The 21,375-nt window shown below is 33.1% G+C and overlaps 1 protein-coding gene across 17 annotated transcripts; it reads left to right on the top strand.

Annotated features, from left to right (window-relative positions):
• Positions 1-785: 785 nt before the first annotated feature.
• Positions 786-15,592, top strand: LOC114265156 (lon protease homolog 1, mitochondrial-like). 17 transcript variants are annotated; one of them, XR_014344617.1, is made up of 13 exons: positions 786-917; positions 1,019-1,082; positions 3,733-3,870; positions 3,965-4,052; positions 4,145-4,218; positions 5,037-5,348; positions 5,498-5,774; positions 5,885-6,139; positions 6,236-6,460; positions 6,540-6,805; positions 6,888-10,188; positions 12,818-12,922; positions 13,154-13,448. XR_014344617.1 is itself a non-coding variant. In XM_082895432.1 (13 exons), exons 11-13 carry the CDS (start codon positions 12,845-12,847, stop codon positions 15,326-15,328), a joined length of 249 nt encoding a protein of 82 aa, XP_082751558.1. In that variant the 5' UTR covers positions 924-1,082; positions 3,577-3,870; positions 3,965-4,052; positions 4,145-4,218; positions 5,037-5,348; positions 5,498-5,774; positions 5,885-6,139; positions 6,236-6,460; positions 6,540-6,805; positions 6,888-10,188; positions 12,818-12,844; the 3' UTR covers positions 15,329-15,592. The 17 variants fall into 17 exon arrangements, 1 of the variants encoding a protein (XP_082751558.1); XR_014344614.1 differs by having other exon boundaries at positions 3,690-3,870; XR_014344610.1 differs by having other exon boundaries at positions 3,577-3,870.
• Positions 15,593-21,375: the final 5,783 nt, after the last annotated feature.

Genomic DNA, 21,375 nt, shown 5'->3' with positions numbered 1-21,375 from the left:
CCAAAAGTATATTTTGGGTGACACAGTGATCAATTTCATTAGGAAAAAGAGACCTTTACCAACGCAATTTACTGCCATTGCTAAAAAAGCATAACATTCATTGGGCGCCAAAATTATTGGTTGGCACCAAAATTTCAAAAAATTTAGTTACGACGCTTATTTTTTAGCAACACAATAAGCGTCGCTATTAATGTGCTTACTTTTGGTGACGACAAGTTGGCAAGGGCAAAGAGTTAAACATTTAGCGACGATAACACTATTCGTCGGTAAAAATTTTGTTAGTGAAATGAGGTGATTTAGTGATTTGTGTTTTTATTATAACTTTTCAAAAAGTTTTAAATATTCTAGTTATTGAATTGTAAAATTAAAGTGATCATCGAATTAGATCACAAAATGAACCCATCAAGCCCAAACACACTCTTAAGTTCATATGGCTAATTTGAGATAATCTAAATTTTTCTGAAGAATGTGATTAGATTATCAGTTTCAATATGTTTGGTTTTATTTTCAGAATTTCTTTTCCTAAAAAAAAAAATTTAAAAAAAATTAAAAAAAAAATTACTTATTATTTTTGTATAATCGTATCTTTTAGGAGGTCATAAATAATTTTAAAATTTTAAAAAATATATTTTTTATTTTTATTGTTCAAATTAGTTTTAATTTTTTTTATAGCATTCATTCCAATTTTAATAGCCTTTTATAAATGCTATAAAAAAATCAGTTAAGCTTTAGATTCAAATGGCATTTTATTATTGTTATAATTGAAAATATAATGCTACGAAAAACGTTAAAATAAAAATCCCAAAAATTTTGGCACCACCAAATTCCTTGCGAGTTTGGTTCACTTATTCTTCTCTCATCATGGACCATCAGTTCTTAGGGTTTTTGAAGCAAACCAATTTGAAAGAAAACTGAATGTAATACTTACTCTCTCTCTCTCTCTCTCTCTCTCTCTCTCTCTCTCGATTTATTATATAAATATTTATTGATTATAGTTGTTGTTTATTTTGATATGAAGCATCAAAGACTATTTACTGATCTCAGGTCCCATAGAGAGGAGAAAGAGATTCCAGAATTAAACAGTGAGTATTTTTCTCTGATTTTATTGGAGTGATTTGGTACATGTTAATTTCACCAAAGTGTTATCTTTGATTTTCCGATTTTGATTTTCGGAATTAAACAGTTAAATTTTTATTCCAATTTTGTTTTGTGTTATCTTTGGTTTTCCATTGAAATCTACATTGATTTGTTTAGTGCTCCCATATATTGTTATAATTCATTATAAAAATAATAATAATAATAAAACTTCCAAAATTACTACGTGATAAACACAATCCCCAAATTTTTTGTCATCAATAATTTATTTAAAAATAGATACCTTTTAACAGAGCATCATAGTCCATCATAGTAGTTGGGCCCTCTTTATGTTACTGTTATGTTGCTTGTTTCTTTTCTTTTCTAACTTTGTTCCTTTAGTTGGCTGCTCACCAACTTGGGGGTTGCTCACCAACATGGTTTGTGAGAACATGGTAGGGAATAGTAGTTGGGCCCTATTTGTGTTACCGTTACGTTGCTTGTTTCTTTTCTTTTTTATCTTTGTTCCTTTGGGCTTAGAAATTTCAGCATGCACATAATTCCAAAAAATCTAGAAAACCTGGGGCCCGGGATTTCAGCAACCAATAGCATGAAAATCAAAAATACCACAAAAGGCCAACTAGTCCCTGCTACATAGACTATGTACACCACTACTAATGGCAGACTCCACAGTTTCCTAGTACAGCCCACTAGGATAAGCAAAATAAAATAAACATTTTCTGATATTAAACATCTTAGACATAAGGTAATAACATAAAAAGTAAAATAATTGTGCTAGATGCACCTTTATTGACGATTAGTGGTGACTTCTTATTCAGAATTGTGTAAGATGTTATAAAAATTCCCATTTTTGGTTTTAGGATTGTGTCGGATTTGATCTAGTCTTTCTTGTTGCTTAAAAGTAAAATGGAGTCTTGATTGCATATAAGCATTTTGAAAGATTGAACCCTTTGATAGATTGTGACGCTTGGAAGACTTTGTTCCGTAGTCAAACAAATCATATGGATAAATATATCAATGCTAGATTTTGTTTACAAGATTGTTTTGTTAATGGAGCTTTTTCATTTGTTGACAACACTAGGCATTAGGCAACAACATTAATTAAATGAACTGAATTAACCAGATTATTATATAAAACAATTTGATAATCTTGATGCATAGTTAGATCATTCTACCATGTGAGTTTGATAGTCAGCTTGAATTAGTGTGGTTTTAAATTAAGAATGGTATAAAAAAAATCAGCATCTGCCACTCAGATTTGTTCCTATGACAAATTCAGACTTTGATGTAGAAGTTTCATAATAAGTTATGCTGTTATGGTTTCCCTTTACTGTCTGAAGCATATAGGAATATCAGATGTCAATTTAACATTTGCCACTTGCTGCATCACCCCTGCAAAAAAAAAAAAAAAACACAGCATTGATTAATTTTATTTTATATTTTTTAAAAGAATGTGTATATGCTAGGTTTTGAATGTAATGCCCATTCTTATTCCTGATTTTGCTTGTCCTCCCCATGTACTTTGGCACCCAAAAATCTACAGAAAAAGTTCCACTCAATAGTTTCAATATTTATTAATCCTTTAAAATTCATGACTAAGTTTAGGCATGTAAAATAAAAAAACACTTATTTATTTATTTATTTATTTATTTATTTTTGTTGATAAATGTAAAAAACACTTAACTTAATACATAATATATGCAGATAGAATAGAATTTTAAAAGATTTGTTGGTCGAAACCTGGATACAAAATTAAATAAGTCTATAGCTAGATGCACCTTTATTGACATTGATGTGTCACTTTACAATAGTATTAACTACTTTGTCTTCATATTTAGATATTAAATAACTAAATAAAAATAAATAAATAAATACATAAATAAATAAATAAAGGTTGTGCCCCATTGGTATTAACTACTATCTTGTGATTAGATATGGACAAGAGTTGGATGTTAATTTCTGATAGATTCAGTCAGCTATATGTAGATGGGGTGAACTCATTTATTGCATTTGCAAAGGCTCATTTGGGTGAGGCTAGAGAGATTAAGTGCCCATGCATCAACTGTTGTAACTTTTATAAGCATGAGTATGATATTGTGAAGGGTCATTTGCTCATAAATGGGATGATAGTATCATACACCACTTGGTCAGAACACGGTGTACTTCCAGAACACAATAACCTTGATGAAAGCAATGGTGAAAATAACAAGGATCAAAATGAATATGATGAACTGATAGAGGACTATCAGAGGGGGAATTGTATGGTGGGTGATACTCTAGAAAGAGAGGATGTACGACACTTTGATAAATTGTTAGATGCTTCCCAATGTTGCTTGTACCCAAGTTGCAAAAACATATGGTTATGTATTAATTTGTTATAATTAAATTATTGTGCAAAAATCCACCCATAAAAGACTATTGTTTAAGGAGTAATTTTCTTGCATCAACAAGCATAATTTTCATTGTCAATTTTTGTTGAAGGTTTCTCAGGACCTTGAAAGGGTATGTCAGTAATAGAGCACGTCCAAAAGGTTCTATTGCTGAGGATTACATTGTCAGAGAGTGTCTTACTTTTTGTTCAATGTACTTAAAAGGGATTGATAAACCCGAATGAAATGATGATGGTGGTAAACGCAGTCCAGGGATGGAGGTCTTCACCAAAAATGCTTGTTTATTCTCACATATCACAAGGGTTCTTAACCCTTCGCAAAATGAACAAGAAATGGCTCATTGGTTTGTGTTATACAATAACTCTGAGGTGGAGCCATATATTGAGTATGTATTTCAATTTAATTATGTTTATGCATAATCATTCCATTTTGTTTTGAACTCTCTAAGTTAATTACGTGTATCGCATTTCCTTGGGTAGGAAGTAGAAGACTATTGTGCGTAATCTACAAGGACGTGACATAACTCCGGTACAACAAGAAGAATTTCCAAAAGGGTTCAAAAATTGTGTAAGATATACTAAAGAACTTAACTTAATACAATTGTTGTAAATTTCAATTTACATTAACTTAGTACACTTGTTATATGGTGTTTTATGTAGATGAATGATTTGCAAACGAAAGGGTCACCTGAAGCAACTAATGAATTATGTCATTAGCAAATGGTCTTGGATTGGTAATTGACTTTTATTCTGGGTGCATCTACAATAGAATTCGATTCCATACTAGAAATTGTGAAAATCGTCGTACCTGCCAAAATAATGGGTTGGTCATAGAAGGGGACCATAATGGGAACCAAATTAATTTTTACGGCTACTTGTGCAAAATATGGGAATTGAAATACTTGCATGGGGGTACAGTGGTTTTGTTCCAATGTGAATGGTATGACACCGGTCACAAGAATAGAATATACTCTGATGAACATGTCACAAGTATTGATGTTACAAGACTTTGGTATAAAGATGACCAATTTGTTCTACTTAGTCAGGTAAGACAAGTATTTTACGTCAATGATACCAACAAAGGAAAAAATTGGAGAGTCGTTGAACGGGTAAAACATTGAGGAGTATGGGATATACCAGAGCATGATGATGTCTCTAATGATGCTTTTCAACAGGGTGAAACCACTGATGGGGTTGGGGTAGTGATCCAAGATAATGATGTTCAATATAGCAGGGATGATATGGATCCTGAGATCATTTCAATGATTAACTAATGGCAGAGAATTTAGGTTACAATGATGATGAGAATGACACAATCATAGAGTATAATAATGATGAAGATGATGAACTGCATAGACAATTTGATGTTGATACAGATCCTGATATAGATCTTGATATAGATTATCATATGTAATGTTTGCTTTTTTATTATATGGACAAGTGTTATAATTTAATAATAAATTGCTTGGTTTACATTTCATGTCATTTTTTTTTCAAATTTCATAGCATTTTTTCTCATTTCATTGCATTTAATTATATGCCATATCTATAGTTGCAAAGATGTCCAGAAATGGTAAATTATTTTTGAAGCCTGGCGGCTTGGTCCAGAAGATGACGAAATATGAGAAGGATAGAAAAAAAAACAATTCAAAAAAATAAAATCAGATTTGATGCTCTAGGGATAAAGTCCCTCAAGAATTCAATGTTTGGTTCTATTGAAAAGGACAATAGTAAACGTTCTAGGGTGGAAAAGAGAAAGGTGAGTGAAACTGATAATGACAAGGACTATCAACCACTTGATGATCATGAAAGACTGAGTTCTTCAAGTGATGATGGCAAGCCTTTTGATTCTCAAGTGATTAAGGTAATAGATGTGTGTATAAAAAGTAATTTCTAGATGGTTTTCACTTGTTATATTACTCGTGTTATGTCTAGTTATTTCAAACTTTTTTTTTAATAAGCAACCTTAAATTATTGAAAATGTACTAACAATTCATTTTTATACTATGTCAGGATATTCATATGGGTCCTGGTAAGAAAACAAATAGGTCCGCAGCTCGCCTAATAGCTTCACAAATACCTAGAGAAGAGAGAAGTACTCTTGATGAAGATACACTTACTCTTCCGAGACGACCTTTAGCAGCACAAGTTAATCATTCAGAGAGCACACCTGAGGTGTCGACCCAACCTATCCATCTTCCCGCCTTATGTACTAGGCTCGATCAGCTCCCTACCTTAGCCACTCAATCTAACCACCTTTCGAGCCCATGTACTGTGACTAACAGTGGAGGTGAGAAATAAATGACCACTTTAATGAAATGATAATTTATTATCTCAATATTTATTTAGTTCATTCATGTTTTATGTCGACTAACTTGAATAAAATTTTGGTCATAATAGCATCAATTCCAGTTTTGGGCAAGAAGCGTGTACGAGGACCGACCTGAGGAAATAATGTGGAGAAGATTAGAAAGGAACGTGGTAATCGCATAGCCATTACACTTAATCGTTTGACCAAAGCAATAGAAAGGGGATTACACCACACCGCTAGCAGCTGCTCTTGGTCAACAAATTCGAGTTCATGTCCCAGTCCGAAATGATGAATGGATAGCCATTGCCTTTGGGTTAAGAGAATCCATTGTTACAAGAGTTAGGGTAATTTGAAATATATGTATTATATATTTAACAAGTTATTTATCTTAATCGTAATGATATATAAAATATATTGAATTTTATTGTTTCCAATTGCAGTAAACTTTTGACTTTGGGGATTACAATCATGATGTGGATGTGAGATGTATTATTGATCAAAAGTGCCAAACTTTATACAATGAACGGCAAAGTAGATTACACACGTACTACAAATCCTTTAAAGAAGAGAAAGTATCTGACCTCAAAAGTCATACATTATATCCTTGTACACAGGATGATTGGAAATGGATGATTAACAATCTATGGGAAACTGATGATTGGAAGGTATTGGCTAAAATATTTACCAAAGTAATATCCTCCTTGTATATTAATTAATGTTACCTATTTTTGTTTTTATTTGTAGGAAAAATCAGAGAATGCGATGAAAGCAAGATGTTGTGTGGAGTATAATCATACGAGTGACTCGAGATCGTTTACGTCATGAGCATATATCCTTGCAAGTGTAGATATACAAATTTGAACATACTAAATTATAAATACAGAATTATTGGTTGACTGTAAAATCTAATGAAATGAAAGGTACAAGGAAGCAAACCAACTATTACGATCACACCCACAAACTACCGACACGGGGGAGTGTGGATAAATAGCTCAGTTGAGGAACATCATGTAACCATAACTATTTCAATTTCAATAATATATGCCTGCATTTTGATATTATGTTTTAATCTTACTTATATTTCATTCATAGGCCACTATGGTTTCAAAGATCGCTGAGCAATCTCAACCTAGTATCACACATCCATTATCAAAGGAGCAGATTTCCAGGGAAATACTTGGGAAAAGGTCGGTCTACTTGAAGGGATATGGGATCCGCAAGGACACTACTTCATCTTCCACACATTTTGAAGCTCCTAACTCCAAGGTGATTGTTCTTCAACAGTAGTTAGTTGACTAACGACAACAATTAGCTGACCAGGAAAAGCAGTACTTGACCAGGCTCAAAACATGAGTACAATGCAAGCTGTTATTCAAATGTTGGTTGCAAAAAATAGGATAGATCTAGCAAACATTCCGGGGTTAGTTCCAAGCAACAGTGTCGGGGAGGATGCATTAGGTGTAAGAGAAGATGAAATTTCTCTCGGTTGAAATAGAGGTAAATTTGATACCTCATTAAACTGATTTACTTTATTTAACCGATTCTAACATGTGTCAACAATCTAAATTATATAAACTTAGGGAAAACCATCGAAATGAGGTAAAAAATCCAAATAAGGTAAAAGTGATATGGAATATTGTGAGTGGAGTTCCTGATAAAACTGATATGGAATTAGCTGCATATGCCTATGTTGATAATTTAAATCAATTAGTGTATTTTTTTTTATTTTGTTGGAGAAATCATGTCGAAATTAATTTTAGTAAGTGTTTTTATTTTGACTTGCATAGAAATTTAGTTACTTTAATATTATCCCCCTTGCCATAATCCCCCCAACTCCATGAAGTGTGGCAATTTTTTAATGATGATATGTTTTCCATGAAGTGTGGCAAAATTTTTGTTTTTTTAAACTCCCATCACTCAGCAGCCCTCCCATAACTTGATGTATGGGGTTTCAAAGTGGATTATGAAATTAGAGTAGATAATACTTTCTGGAATTAGAGCTTGCATTTTCTGCCCTTTATACACTATTAAGCTTGGGTTAGTTCTATAAATGTTGTTAACACCAAAAAATCAACCCCTTGCTTCAAAGTCTGCAATTTAGTTATATGGAAATTGTTCTTTTTAATAAGCAAATTCTGTTGGCCTTGTCATATTCTGGGCCAAAACTTTGCTGTTATTTCTTCCTGCTGCCTATTATTGCTTGATCTTGCTGCAGCAAAGTTGCAGCTAGCTAGGTTTTACTGCTGCTACAGAGTTGTTCTGGGCATTGGATGGTAATTTGCAGTTCAGTGGATTATTTTGCACTTTGGGGTGCTTTGTAGTTCAGTAGATTAATTAGTTCAATTAATTTTAACTATATTTGTATATTATTTTTAAAGTTAATGCATTGATAAAATACTCATGTTTTTATCCTTTTGTTCACAGGTTGGTGATAGATGTTTGTGGTTCAGTTGTGATATATATGGTTATTGAAGATATGATAATTTGTCGTTCGCACCTAGGCGTTCATTTTATTTTTCTTTATTTCGTTTTATTGGTTATTTTGTTGAATGATTAGATACTTTTTGGAATTATTATGGTTGGGATTGTTGGATATAGTTAGACACATTTTAGGATTATTATGTTTAGTATTGTTGGATAGTTGAATAAAATTTGGGATATTGAAATGCCTATGATATTAATTTGGTTACATTACTAATTGTTATGATGTGTTAAGTTTAGTTTGTATTATTTGTTACATATAGATTTTTTTGTATGTTTTACAAAGAAATACAGGTTACTGAGAAAATGGTCCTGTTTGGGCCTGTTGTAGACATCCATATTATTGTTTGTGGTTCTTGAACAGGTTAGTGTGTTTCTGGTGCTGGTTTGTTGTTTGAATAGGTGCTGGTGCTGGTGCTGGTGCTGGTGCTGGTGCTGGTGCTGGTGTTGGTTTGCTATTACTGGTCTGATGGTCTTAGTAAGAGGGCCTTGCTGGTCTGCTGTAGTTGCTGGTTTGCTGTTGAAAATTTGATTTCGTTTTTGTTTTCGCTTTTGCTGTTATTATGGTTTTGATTCAACAAAATTTAAGAAATTAAAAGATTTGTCCACTCAACCTATGGGGCCTCTAATTGGTGTTACTTATACTAGCAAGACGGGGAATTTGTGCCTCTTATTTTCCTTCATTTTGCTGTTGTTAAGTAGTTTTGGATCGTGTAGCATACTGTTCTTCAAAGCACTAACCATATTATTATTGTTACTTTATATTCTTGCAAAAGTACAACAGCCACTGCATTTATACTTGTCGAGTAACAATCCAAAAAGTATTGAAAGTGCAAAGCTTTTGGCTAAAACCCTTTTGGATACAATCAGCATAGAGTGCCGTGCCTCTAGGTAATTAGGTTTAATTTTTGCTTATGTTTATATTAGAGTATGTATGAATATTCTCAATAGGAGAATTATGTCCTCTAAAATTTGTTGAGGGTAACTTAGATTTGTTCTTTTCTTAATTGATAGGTACTTGGAGAATGTAAGCATTTTTGGTAATATGTTGGCATAACATTTTTTATCCTCTTTTGAGAGTTCATATGATGGCCTGTTTGGTGCGACTAAAAGTTAATAATTAGAAAGCAGAAACTACAAGCACCCATCCCCGATAATCAACCTATTTTTGCCTCATTAGTTGTAAGCAAAAAGCTACAATTCACCAAACACACCAGCTCAAACTCCTAAAATTTTAAAAAAAATTAGCAATCCCTATAAGCTACACTAAACAGGCTGAGCTCTTAGAAGATAGATAAACTTTTTGTTCTTTTTTTTAAAAAAATAATATTTACAATTTAGAAATATTTGTGTTTCATTGAGCATGAAGTATTAAATACTCCTTTTCTCTGCAATAGTATTTTTTTTTTTTGTTGAAGGGACTTTGTCACAATCCATAGGATTGAGCTGCACATCCTGGCATCCTGCCATCAATCCTTAGCTACACATCCTGGCATCACCACTACCCTTCTTCAACGAACTTTGTCACAAGCCATAGGATTGAGTTGTCATTAATCCTTAGCTACACATCTTGGTTTATTTGTTACATTACATAATTGAAAGAAATGTTTGTTTACTTTTGATTTTAATGAAACTATGGCCCTTGATCCAATGGAATGGAAAAACTGAAGTCATGTTACCCGCCCCAAGTAGTTGGGAATAAGGCTTTGCTGTAGCTATTGGTCTGCTACTGTTGCTGTTGCTTGCTAGTCTATTGCAGCTGCTGGTTTACAGCTATTGCTGCTGCCCTGGTGGCTGCTGCTTGTTGGGCTACTGCTGCTGCAATGTTACTGTGAAGTGGCTGCTAGTAAATGCTTGTCTACTGCAATGTTGTTACTGCAATGGTTCTATCCCTAGCCCTGGCTCTGTTTTGGTTAGTTTTGTTAGACATGTCCATATGTGTTTTACATTACTATTTTTAAAATTTTGTTTGATCTAGACATGCTTTAGATATTTGGGTTCATACATGAAACACATTATAAGTTTAAACAAAGTAACTGTCTAGTGGTAAAAGAAAAACAATATGTAATTTTACGTCTCATTGTCTAAACTTTACCAATTAATGTTATGTTATATTTTTTTTATTACATTTGAATAAAATATTCATCTCTATGACATATAATAAATATACATCTCCCATGTGTTGTAAACTAATTTTTTGAAAATTGTGTCGGCATGTTAGTTTTCTATCACATATCTAGAACTTAGCCTATTAGCCTTAAAGTTGTGGGTTTGAACTTCAGAGAAATCACTTTGTGCAAATAATGTCAAAGGTTAGGTTTATACCCAATTAACCCCTCCCAAATCACCATTCAATGGGGTTTAAACTGGAAGTATTTTTTGTCTACGTTGTGTCGTGTCGTGTCATGTCAAGTGCCTACATTTATGCTTCTTAAATGGTGACTATTTAAACCATTTATTTAGTTTGTTTCATCTCCAATCTATGAAAAATAACTTACATATTACAAGATTACCCAATCTTCATTGCAACCTCAAATTCTTGAAATCAATAAGGAATCCTAATTACCACAATCATATTTTATTTGCAAAATTGAAACTTTAGGCCTACATTTCATAAAGAAATCTAGATCAATGAAAAATTACAACGCTTATATATTGTGTATGCGCGCATGTGTGTGTGTGTATGTGTGGTGGTTCTTGCAGTGCTGCATTAAAGTGGGATTGGTCATCGTAGTGAATTAGGTTGGAATGGGTTAGAATGGGTTATTAATGAAGAAAGTAAGGAATTAGGGTTTTGTGTTTAAATTTAAAAGGGATATTATTGACACCATATTGAAGGCTATATGGTCTGATATGTCATGTTGTTAAGTTCTTAATTGGATTATTTGATATCACCTTAATAAGGGGATAGACACAATTTCACATAAATACGAACAATTAAATAGGTTGAAACAATTAAACTAAAAAAACCCCTAAATTAGAAAGGGAAACAGAAAGGTCCTAACCTAAAAATTGAAGTAATACAACAAATTGATCACCTATTGGAGTATCAGACTACGTTGAGGTGTGATTGTGTGAAAGAGAGTTACCAGTCGTGGTTGAAGGCCGGTGGTGGTGTTTTGGGCAGCAAAGGTGAAGGTGAAATGTGCACTAAGAGAAATGGAGGAGCAGCTACAAAACAATACTAACAGATTGGACCAGATAGAGGTGTGATAGGTTGTCCTCGGTGGTGGTGGAAAGTCGGTGATGGCAGAGGGGTGCAAAGGTAGTGGAAGAATGAGTAAACATACTGACAGTGAGAGAAATGGAGTAGTGTGACATAGACTGAGAGTCGAAGATAAGAGAATGAATATGAGAAATTAGATTTATAAAATGCGTATATATATTTAAAAAATCGGTTTGGTTTGGTTTAAACTGCGGTTTTTTAGGCAATGCACTAACCGAACCATCCAAGTATAAATGGTTCTCAGCATTTACTAAACCAGGACCGGACCGATTCTGCACAGAACCAAATCGAACCGTATGGACCAGACCAGTTTTTGTGACAGCCCTAGTTTCTAGTTAGGTTAGGTTGCTTGGATATTGCCCAATATCAACTGGAATTCAGGTTGGGTTATAGTTTTGAGGCCTAGAACTGGATTAAGTTTAGGAACAGATATCGATGCTTGATCAAGACTTAGGTTAGTCTTGGGTTGTGCAAAATTTAGTTAAGCCCAATTGAGTTGCATATCTTTATAGTGGCATCTCAATTAGTGTCCATAAAAAAGCATATCATATCTACTTGAAGGATCCTAATTCCTGTGACTAAATAGAATGCAGTCGTAAAATGCATTAAAACCATGGAAAACAAATTTGAGATTGTATGCAACTTTTTTCGATGAATAAGTGCCTGCACACCCAATTATGGTGTTAAATTGGGATTACTCAAGATACTACAGTACTGACAACAGCATGTCACTAGAGATGTCGTAGGTCCAATACAGTCGCTGGTTTGCCCGTGATTTCATCTGATGCCAAGTTGTTTTATAGAAAAATGAAAGACTTAAGCTGAATGAGAGAACACCATGTGGAGTCACACTCTTCAATATTATTTATATGTGAAAATATTACTGAAAGTACAGGAATACCCCTTCTAAACTATTGTTAACATAATAACTAACAAATATATTTCTTAATTTTGAGAGTATAATATTTTTTCCATGAAATATATGATGATTTCTTTTAGAGATTGCAATATGTGCTTTGCATTTTTGTGATTTAAAACAATTGGGTAGATATTGTTGATACTATTCCCTGATTAATCACAGGAAAAATCATCTGTCTTTCTGGCCCTTCTAGAGTGGGCAAAATTTACATTGGTCGTTCTATTACATGTGCTTTGAACCATAAGTTCTACTGATTTTCTGTAGGAGAATTGTCTGATGTTGCTGAAATCAAGATAGATCATAACTTTTGAAACTGGGAGAAACATTATTACATGATTAAACATTGTTATTATGCAGATATCATTTTGCATTATTAACTTCCAAAACTACATGTAGGGGCATCGTCGAACCTACATTGGTGCAATGCCAGGAAAGATGGTTCAATGCTTGAAAAATGTGGGAACAACTAACCCTCCTGTGCTGATCAATGAGATTGACAGGGTATGCCAGGCTTAATAACATCGACAACTAAATGGCTTTGTGTTCTGGTACTCTTTTAGAGTTCAGGATGGGTTTTCTTTGGTTGTAGAGCACAACTGCATGTCTAATATGGACAAAATTGGTTTCCGACCGACTATTGAAGCTTCCGAATATTTGTGATGATTATTTGTAGTGCATCTTAGAAATGATTTTTTTGTTGTTTATTTTGTTTTTTATTTTTCCTTGTGGCAGTTAGGAAGAGGACATGCATGTGATTCGACAAGTGCTATGTTGGAACTCCTTGATCTAGAGCAAAATGCAAATTTTCTAGATCACTATCTTGATGTTCCAATAGACTTATCAAAGGTTAGTTATTGTGGTGGGGGTTTCCATCCATGATATTTGTCTTACAAGTGGAGGTTCTTATTTTTCCCAAGTGTTCTGCTGAAAACTAACAATTCATAGGGTAGTGTTTGGAATGTTTAGCTTCATCATCAATTAGTCTGGACCCAACTCTAAACCTAACAAGCTTCACCAAATTGCTTCATTGTTTCTTTGTCATATTTCTGCATGTTTGTGTAATTTTCATACTAAGATAGTTGGATGCCAAGACTCATGTTGACTTTTAGTCTTTTTTTTAGGTAACTATATGTACTTGTTCCCCAACGGAAACTGCATAATGCAATTGAGCTAGTAAAAACCCCATTAAAAAAGTTGGCTTTCCATTGGCTAGAAATTAAACATATCAAAATTTAATAATTAGATAATGTATACATAATTATAAAGCTTTAGGAGTGACGCTGGTAGTAAAGATATCTAAGCTTTCAAAGGGGGCATTGATTCCAGAAACTCAATTTGGGAAATTTAGGGAGCGTTTGGTAGAGTTTTGTAAATATGATTTGAGAGTAAGAGTTGTATTTTGAGTTTATGAGTTTTGAAATTATGATTTGAGTGTAGAAAATTTGTTTGGCTATGATTTTTGCATAGAGTATTGAATTTAGCTTGGAAAGTTTGATGTAGCATGTGAAGTAAGAAACTTTATTTGTTTATGAGTTTTCAAAACTTAATTTAAAAAGTTATAAATCATAATCAAACACATAACTCATAACTCATAACTCAATTGAAATTATTGATCAACATTTATAACCAAACTCTTTTTAAAATTCAATTCAGAAAATGAATTAATAATTTTTTTTTTCAATTAATTTTTTTTTGAAATAAAATTTTTTCAATTAATTTGATTTTTCAAATATTTTTTTAATATTAATTTTTTTCAATTACCTTTTTTTTTCAATTAATGTTTATTTCAATTACTTTTTTTCCAAATATTTTTTTTGAAATAATTTTTATTGCAATTATTTTATTTATATTCATTTATTTTTTCAATTAATGTTTTTTAGTTTATTTTCTTTTTCAATTATTTTTTTTTAATTAATTTCTTCCCAATTTTTTTTATAATATTTTTTTCAATTATAAAGTGTTTGATCCCATTGTCATAAAATAATAAAATATAAATATAAATACTTTTGACATGAATAAACATATTTTTTGGCGTTAAGATCCTCTAGAGTGAAACCCTAAAATGATCTTCTACGGTGAATGAGAGGCAGTTGACACATGTCCTACTCACCAACCAAGGGTTGAGATTTTTGGTGAGTAAATTGAAAAAAAAAATTCAAAATTCTGGGTTTCAGAGAATTAGAGAGAGAGAGAGAGAGAGAGAGAGAGAAAGAGAGAGAGAGAGAGAGAGAGAAAGAGAGAAGGGCTGAAAGAAGGAAAGAAGAGGATCCCCACCCCACCCCTAACGTGCTGTCGCTGTCGCTGCCACGTCGACGCCCTGCCCTCCATACTCCAAAGAATCACAATCGTCCATCACCCCTTCATCTTCCCTCTCCTCTTCTTCATTCTCTCTTCAGTTTTCTTTTCTTTTCTCTAAATCTGTGGTTTCTTTTTCTTTTTATTTTTTTGTATTTGTTTTTTATTTCAACAGATTCAAGTAAAAAACAGACAGATTCAAAAAAAAAAAAACCACAAAAATCTTTTGAAATATGCTTTAGAAATTAGAGAAAAAATAAGAAAAAAAATTTTTGTAAGTCATTTATCTTTCAAGAACAAATACGAAAAACAGTGCACAAAAAGCAAACTTAGAAAAGGATTTTTGTGTCCCTCAAGGTTGGTTTTCTTAGATCTGGGCTAAAAGAGACTTATTTATTTACTAACCTCTTTTGATCCTTTGGTATTTGAACAAATCTCCCCCAAAAAGAAATTTATTGTAGTTATTTTTCTAGGTTTTACTTGTTTTCGATAAAATCTTGATATGTTCATTGGTTTTGGTTAAGAAACATGTTGATTTTCTTGTTATTGTTTTAGGTTCTTTGTAAATTTTTGGTGTTAAGGAATGGTAGCTACAATGGATTCATGGAGTAGTAGCTCACTATTTCAGTTAGATTAAGAAAAGAAGAAGAATTTCAGTCAAATTCAGAAAATAAGGAGAAGAGAGGAGAAGGGTGAAACGACGCCGTTTTGGTGAGGGATTGATCTCAATCCTTGGTTTCATTAGTGAGACAGGTGTTGCGCCCTCATAAATTCACTCTATCAGATCACTCTACCATTTCACTCTAGAGGATCCCAACGCTATTTTTTTGTTTATGTGTATTAAATTTATACAATAAATATTATATTCAACCCAAACGCGTTTGTAATTTATATTTTTTAAAAAATAAATAAAACATAATTAATAACATTTTTGTAAATAGAAACCAAAAATATAAACATTACCAAACACTACCTAAACATTTATTTATTTGTTAAATTTTATCACTTTTATAAAAAAAATTTGTAAACCTATACCATTATGTTCACCTTCATTATTGTACTTACCTGTCCATTTTACTATCAATTGCACCTGTGAAAGAGTGAAACAGAGACCCATGAAGTGGAAGTACCATCAATAATGGTAGTGTGTAATGGGTTTGACATTGAAATTACCACATTACCTCTATTTCAGTAAGTACTAAATTCGTATGTTAGAAAAAAATAAATAAGACAACATGGTAATTTCACTCATATTCTGCAGATCCATCAGCTCTCTGCAAAATCTCAGTTGGTCAGCTTTGATAAAAGAAAAAAAAAAAAAAAAAAAAAAGCCAAAATAGTTGGTCAGCTTTGGATCAAAGGAAAAACAAAAATAAAAATAAAAACCCAAAACTCAGCAGTATATTTTTGACCATTTGTTTGACCGAAGCTCTTTATATCACTCTCTTAACCAACAATTCACTTCACAACTTTCAGCAACACCATCTTCATTCCAACAACTTCGTTGCTTCACAACTTTCACCATCTTCTTCACCGTCTTTGTTACTCTTTATATCAAAATACTGTCAATACCCGAACCATATAACCACTTCCTCCGCCACCTACCTCAATTAATTTCACATTTAATTAATTTCAAAAATTCAAAGGTTCCTTCAGATTTGTTCTGTAGAACTATTTTTGGAAAGTGCCTTCAGATCTGTTTTGTAGAACCGAACAATGCAACAAACCAGACGACCCGATGGTCAACCAGCGGGTCATCCGACAGGTCAACCAACCTCTCCTATTCCAGCTTCCAGCAGGTCTGAACCCGAGGCTGAGCTTTGGCTATCTGTTGCTTACCTTTTGCACACCATTTCATACATTTTGCTATTCATTTTGCATACATTTTTGTTACCTTTTGCTATTATTTGCTTACGTTCATAAGTCATGCCGAGAACAAAAAGAGCCAAACCAGAACATGGCCAAACCTCTAGCCCTCCACAACGCCAACAACAACAGACTTATCCAACAATTGATTTTCTTACGTATAATCATGAACAAGCTTATCCAAATTTTGCCAACCGACCAATTGTTACCAGGAGAAGGGTAAATCTACCTTCCCAATATGATCCTTTGTTGGTTGGCAGACTGGAGACGATGGGATGGCTACCTTTAACTAATTTACCATAAAAGGTATATCCATGTCTTGTGTATTTATTTTACCTTCACTTACGACCTACTGAGGGAGCAGTTGGAGAGAATAGTTTGACATCTTATGTGAAAGGTAAACTAATCACACTGAACCCCACAGTTTGGCACAAATTATTGGAATTCAATCAGGGGATTTGCAAAGTCATTTTCAAAGTGAGGCTGACCTAGTTAACATGGTTGGTGATGTAAGTGAGGTTTATATGACAATTTGTAAGAACCGATTTACCGGCACTAATTTACAAGCATGCCATTTAAAACCCCACCTTCGTATTCTTCATCGATGGATAGTCAAAAATGTCACTCCCAAAAAAGGACATTTTGGTACTGTTCCATTTTATAATGTTTATTTGTTATATTATTTTGAAATTGGATAAACATTAGATTTATGCTACATAATACTGAAGGAAATGGTGATTGCAAATCTTGGTACTCTCAGTGACCGGTCATTACCTTTTGGCTCTCTGTTAACCAAAATTTTCGAAGCTCATCATGTCAGCCTTGTAGATTGTAATAACCCCGACCCGCAATTAGCCACTAATCAGTAACTAAGGATGTTAATTTAGTGGATAAAATAAATTATGGGTTTATTATGTAATTTGCATGATCTTTGGCTTCCTATCTGGTACTTGTAGAAATATCTGTCGGGAATTTCGCTTTAATATGAAAATTGAAAGTCTTATCGGCATCCGAATTCGGAATTAGTTACATTAATATGTTATTTGGAATTTTTAGAATGCTATGGCAAATTTTATTAAAAATTGATTCAGTTTAGTAAAAATCGCATGTGATTAAATTGAGCCTTGATGGGAACTATTTTGGGTTAATTGAATTTCGTGCTAACCTGAATAAATTAAGGTCACTTATGTTTGATTTAAATAATGCATGATTGGTACCTAATCTAATCCTATTAATGATCCAAGATGTGATTGAGTGTATAATGTGTTAAGGCATTTTGTGGTGTTGAGTGTAAGGGATTAAAACCCTTGTGTGTGTGTGTTGGAAGTTTGCATGTGTGTGCACGTGTATTGTGCTCAAAGTGAGGTGTGTGTTGTGTATATTCAACTGAGTGAGGGAGTGTAGTAGTTTGCTCATTTGGTCCCTTGTGTTAGAGAGTTTAGCTAGAGAGTGAGAGAGTGAGCTCAAGAGTTTGAAGAAGAGGAAGAAGAAAACTTGGGAGATTCATCTCATGTTTCTGAAATCAAGCTTTGGGTAAGGATTCTATGTCTAAATTCTGTAGCTATTCCTCCATGCATCATGTATTAAGAAAATTATTGAATCATCTATTGGAATTTGAAATGAAGTTGGCCTTTGAGCAAGAAAGTGGCTTGTATGCATGTTTATGGAAGATTATACCTTTTCATTTGGGTTTTGGCCTTAAGGTCCTTGCATGCATGTGAGTTTTAAGCATATCCATGGTTTCAGAATTCATGAGTTTGTTGATCATCATTTGCATGTTTTGAGAAAATCAAGAACATAGTTTGAAAATCTTTCATGCAAGAGTTTTGATCTCAAAATTGGTAAATTCATGAGCTTTGAGCAAAAGAATTTGTAAACAACCACGTGTTCATGTTTTAGTAAAGTTTTCGAGCTTTAAAAACAAGCCATGAATGAGTGTAGCCATTGAAATCGCATTTTGAAGCTCAAGCTCTATTTTTGGAAACCCAGAATTTCACAGTCCGCTCGAGCGAGGAAACCTACCCTCGAGCAGAGAATGCGAGCCCTCAGTATTTTTTTTGCAGTCATGAGCGCTCCGCTCGAGCGACCAAAGTCGCGCTCGAGTGAACCCCTTTGTATATTGTTGAGCCGCTCGAGCGTTGGATTTGTAGCTCGAGCATAGATTGAGACCAACCAGTACTTTTTCTGAATTTACAATCCGCTCGAGCAAGAGAAGTCACGCTCAAGCAAACCCTCACATTTTGCATGTCCGCTCGAGCGGGGACCCTGTTTTCAGAAATTTGACTAAGTGATCCAATTCATGTTTTGGCATCCTCATCGCATCTTAGGTATTCCTAAGCCTTAATTAAGCCAAAGTGATGAAGTTTCGGATTAGTAACACACTAAGTAAAGAATGTACTAAGTTATGAGATTCAAGAGTGTGTTTTGATCGATGTGATAGGATAGATCAAGAACCAACATAATGAAAGCTAAGCTGTGATGGCCACATGAATGTGTAATAATAAGATACGCTCGTGTTATGTATTTTGTGGTTGTAGGTCAAGACTCGAGGGTTGATTGACCATTTACAGGAAACCACTATAAGTAACATTTCTGTAAAGATATGTTGATATGAATTATGTTCCAAATGTGATGTGTCAAGTTATGATTTCTTAAATGATATTGTTTATGTGAATGAATGTCCTATGATTGAAATCTATTATGGCATCCATAGATAGTCCCAAGTCATGGGGGACAGCATGTAAATGCGGGTCCATGACAAACATGTGATTACGAGATCTCGTTAGCCACTTCATTGTGGTGATATGTGTTTAATCGGTATCCGGAACCGATTACTCTAGTCAAAAAACATTATGTGATGTATTCTATGGGATGTACCATTACTATGTTTAGATACAAGAATGCTTATGCTATGATCTGTTTTATGCTTATGACATGTTTGAACTTCGTTCACTAACCTCTTTACATTGATGTTAATCACTGGGCTTTAGCTCACTGTGTGTGTATATATATATATATAGGTGGGCATTCTGGAGATCGAGCCTAAGGGCTTTTGTCTGGACCTGTGTCTTGCTGTCAGCCAACCATTGCGACTCACATGGAGGTTCCTAAAGTGTCATGTGTTAAAGTTCTACTGTTTCTGCATTTGAGGGTTCATTGTTTTATCGGCTGTACTTGAGATGTTTTGCTAAGTGTGTGGGTATAATCAGAAAATGATTTTTGGTTATGTATATGAAGTTTTAAATATCCTGTTTCATGTAAGTCTACACAGCTCATTGGACAACTATATTCATGTATTAGCTTCCGCTAGCTCCTTAATTTTGTTAATTTGTTCAGAGGCCTTCGATAATCCAAGGATTACTGGCCGGTTACGATGCTAAACCTATAGGGGCGGGTTTGGGTCGTGACATAGATGAAGTAGATGTGAAAATCTCTTCACCAATTTCAAAGTATACACTGACCCGAGCTGGTGGCACTGACAACTTATTGGGATCTATTAATGTTGCCAATGCACCAATAAGTGATGATCCCAAAGAACCCAATGACAATGCCATGCCACAAAATCAACAACCCCAATACTTGACTGATTATTTGGCGCTGGAACAAGAATGACACAATCAGCGCGTACAATGCAAACAACAAATGGAGAATCAGTTCAATGCATTGAGTAATAGGTTTGATGCATTTGCCGCCGCTCAAAACTCATTAATTCAACAATTTGGTGAGTTTTGTGTTGATACTGAAAGACGTGATAAAGTAACAACCAACCGCATTAATCAGATTGACCATCGAGTAACTCAGGTCTACCATGACTACTTTCTTCCACCTCCACCACCACCTGACAATGATGCTTAATTTGTTTTAATGAGCAAATTAAATGGTTGAAGCATGTTATGGTTTTTAGTTGTGTTGCAGATGTACGCATACTTTTTGTTCTTATTTGTTTATTTCCTTTTCTTTCTCTCTTAATTTTTTGGTTCATGGATGTCTTTAACCATGTTGTCGTTGTAATGTACTGATGTCTATTGTTATTTTGTAAATGATGCACCTATTTGTTTATTTTAGTTTGTTTGTATTTTATTTTCGTGTTTTTCTTTTTCATAACCAACTCTTTTCAAATTGCAATTCAAAAAATATTTATTAACAAAAAAAATACTGTTAACCAAACTGTTCTTAAAATTTAATTGAAAAAATGGTTTTATTAACAAAAGAAAAATAATAGAATTGTTGCCAATTTGGTTTTGTGTAAAAGAACAATTAATTGAAAAAACAAATGGTAACCAAACTGGCTTTTTTTTTAAAAAAAATTTTGTTTTACTGAAATTTTTTAATATTTTACCAGATCTATTATTATTTTTTATATGTTTTTAAAAATTATGGTTGATTTTGTAGAACACCAATTGAGTCATAATTTTAAAACTGTTTTTTTTTTCTAAATTATTTTATTAAACCTCCTATTTTAATATTTTACAACAAAATTATTTTTTTTTATATTTTTTTAAAAATTATGGTTCATTTTGTAGAGCATCAATTGAGTCAACTATAAATTTATTACGGTTTTTGTTTAATTATTTTTTTAAACCTCTTATTTTAATATTTTACAACAAAATTATTTTTTTTATATTTTTTAAAAAATTATGGTTGCTTTGGTAGAACACCAACTGTGTAATGTATAATTTTAAAATGGTTTTTTTTATTTATTTTATTAAACCTCCTATTTTAATATTTTACAACAAAATTATTTTTTTTATATTTTTTTAAAAATTATGGTTGATTTTTTAGAACACCAATTA

Source organism: Camellia sinensis, chromosome 1 (genome assembly GCF_055761805.1).
Source record: "Camellia sinensis isolate YWXY chromosome 1, ASM5576180v1, whole genome shotgun sequence".
In the NCBI taxonomy this organism is placed as follows: Eukaryota; Viridiplantae; Streptophyta; class Magnoliopsida; order Ericales; family Theaceae; genus Camellia; species Camellia sinensis.
Note: the sequence above shows the minus strand (reverse complement) of the source record. Positions and strands in the feature narration are given on the sequence as shown.